This window comes from Nycticebus coucang, chromosome Y (assembly GCF_027406575.1).
Source record: "Nycticebus coucang isolate mNycCou1 chromosome Y, mNycCou1.pri, whole genome shotgun sequence".
NCBI lineage: Eukaryota > Metazoa > Chordata > Mammalia > Primates > Lorisidae > Nycticebus > Nycticebus coucang.
Genome location: NC_069805.1, coordinates 3992816 through 3995347, shown reverse-complemented (window position 1 = coordinate 3995347; position 2532 = coordinate 3992816). Strand labels below are relative to the sequence as shown.

At 42.1% G+C, this 2532-nt stretch overlaps 1 protein-coding gene across 1 annotated transcript; it reads left to right on the top strand.

Annotated features, from left to right (window-relative positions):
- The first annotated feature begins 522 nt into the window (after positions 1–522).
- On the top strand, positions 523–1411 carry LOC128579198 (histone H3.3A-like). Its single transcript, XM_053581413.1, has one exon. The coding sequence runs from the start codon at positions 656–658 to the stop codon at positions 1064–1066; it is 411 nt and encodes a 136-aa protein (XP_053437388.1). The 5' UTR covers positions 523–655; the 3' UTR covers positions 1067–1411.
- Positions 1412–2532: the final 1121 nt, after the last annotated feature.

The following is a 2532-nucleotide window of genomic DNA, read 5'->3' as shown; positions in this document are numbered from 1 at the left end:
CATTAAGGGAGAAATGGGGTTGGAGTCTAATCTAATATGAGCTTCTACTAATTGGGGTAGAAGGTTCACAACATAGAGGCTATCTGAAAATAAGTTGAAAGGTTCGGTGACGGTGTTCAATGCCATAACTACTGCAAAGAGTTCTTTGAACTGAGCTGATCCTTCAAGTTCTTGTAAAAGGGACTTCAAAGGTGTGGGCTCTTGTGCTTGGAACAGGGGTGGATAAATAATTACAGAAGCTCCCAGGCGCCCCCATCCATGAAAATAGTGAGGAAATTAGGGTTAGGGTGAGGAATAATCAGGAAGGCTTCCAAATTAATTGGGAGAAAGAGTTCATCCACTTATAGGGTCCGTAGTGACAGTCAATTTGGCCAAGGAATCTTTCAAGTGCTAATGCAATTCTGTTGTTATTCCTGTGGAGCCAGGAAAAGTCAGTGGCCCTATATGGGGTAATGATGAAATGGGGTTCAATACCGAATAATCTGACTGCTGTGTCTCTTCCCTTAATGATGCAGTCAGCAGAGCGCAGAGCGGTTTGGTCGGTCGTTGGGAAAGCATCATTTCTTTGCTCGGCGACTGCGACTCTTCATTGGGTACCAGAACCGGCGCGGCGCTCTGAGAAGTGGCCTAAAACTTCGGCGTTGGGTAAAAGAAAATGGCTCGAACCAAGCAGACCGCTCGTAAATCCACTGGTGGGAAAGCCCCCCGCAAACAGCTGGCCACCAAAGCTGCCAGGAAAAGCGCTCCCTCTACCGGCAGGGTGAAGAAACCTCATCGCTACAGGCCCGGCACCGTGGCGCTCAGAGAGATTCGTCGTTATCAGAAGTCGACTGAGCTGCTCATTCGGAAGCTGCCTTTCCAGAGGTTGGTGAGGGAGATCGCCCAGGATTTCAAAACCGACTTGAGGTTTCAGAGTGCGGCCATTGGTGCGCTTCAGGAGGCTAGTGAAGCGTACCTGGTGGGTTTGTTTGAAGATACTAATCTGTGTGCCATTCACGCTAAGAGAGTCACCATCATGCCCAAAGACATCCAGTTGGCTCGCCGGATACGGGGAGAGAGAGCTTAAGTGAAGGCAGTTTTTATGGTGTTTTGTAGTAAATTCTGTAAAATACTTTGGTTTAATTTGTGACTTTTTTTGTAAGAAATTGTTTATAATATGTTGCATTTGTACTTAAGTCATTCCATCTTTCACTCAGGATGAATGCGAAAAGTGACTGTTCACAGACCTCAGTGATGTGAGCATTGTTGCTCAGGAGTGACAAGTTGCTAATATGCAGAAGGGATGGGTGATATTTCTTGCTTCTCATGATGCATGTTTCTGTATGTTAATGACTTGTTGGGTAGCTATTAAGGTACTAGAATTGATAAATGTGTACAGGGTCCTTTTGCAATAAAACTGGTTATGACTTGATCCAATTGGGGCTGTTAAGTCTGACCATACATCACTGTGATAGAATGTGGGCTTTTTCAAGGGTGAAGATATACAAGTCTTAACCACAGTGTAAACTTACAGTTTCCTTAAAAAAAAAAAAAAAGTAAACCTGGCAGCTATAGAATACACTATGTGCATTTATAATAGCTATTTTATATATTGTAGTGTCAACATTTTTAAATTAAATGTTTTACATTCACAAGTGGTGGGAAGTCTGTCATTAAAGGTGTGTGTAATTTAGAGTCCAGTTGGTTTTCTCCTAACTAGACTGCACTTGTTTTCATAATAGTAAAGTGCTAGGCGCATTATACCTTGCATAAGTCCTCATTCTACCACGTGTTAACTAACCCTCTAGCTGATGATGCAAACACTAATTGGGGGATTTTATTTATAAGGGCTCTAGAATAAAATACAAGTTATTCCTCAATAGTCTGAAGAACTAGTTAGTGCAGCTTTTCATTGTGTTGTGGTTGGTCTCATAACTAGGTTGAGTTTTGCTCCTCTGCATGAGGAGATGATGCCTAAGTTATTTTCCTTGTGGATTTTGTATTATAACCCTTAGTGTAAATTTGCTGTGGGGGAGGAGCACACAGCTCCAGCTCATTCAACCACTGCTGGTTAAGATGGTGTTGGGTTAGGTTTCATCTGGTTACTGTCCTGGGAAAATCACTTAACAGAGATGGCCTTCCAAGTGGTTTTAAAATTTTATCCTTCTATTGAAGCTTTTAGGTCAATTATGTATGTTGACTAAATTTATGAATAAACTTGTTTATCCAACTGAAAAAAAAAAAATGATGCAGTCAGCAATTTGATTAATCATGGAATACACTCTGGGGACCCCTCCCACTGAAAGATGGATCCAGTGAATAAGCTCCCCTTCTTGGGCCAGAAGGGCAGTGCATAAAATTTCCTCTGGGTAAAGATAAAGAGTAAGAGGGATGTGGGGATCAAATCTATTGAGGGAGGCTTTATGTATGGATTGTTGGATTTTTGTGAGGATAGATAAACAGTGGGGCGGGACTGTAATTTGAGAGGCCAAATCAAGGCCTCTAAGAAGATCAAATAGGGGAATTAACTCTTCCATAGAAATGGGAATCCAA

Coding starts and splice junctions, on each gene's coding strand:
- LOC128579198 (XM_053581413.1), top strand. CDS start 656: ATGGCTCGAACCAAGCAGACCGCTCGTAAATCCACTGGTGGGAAAGCC.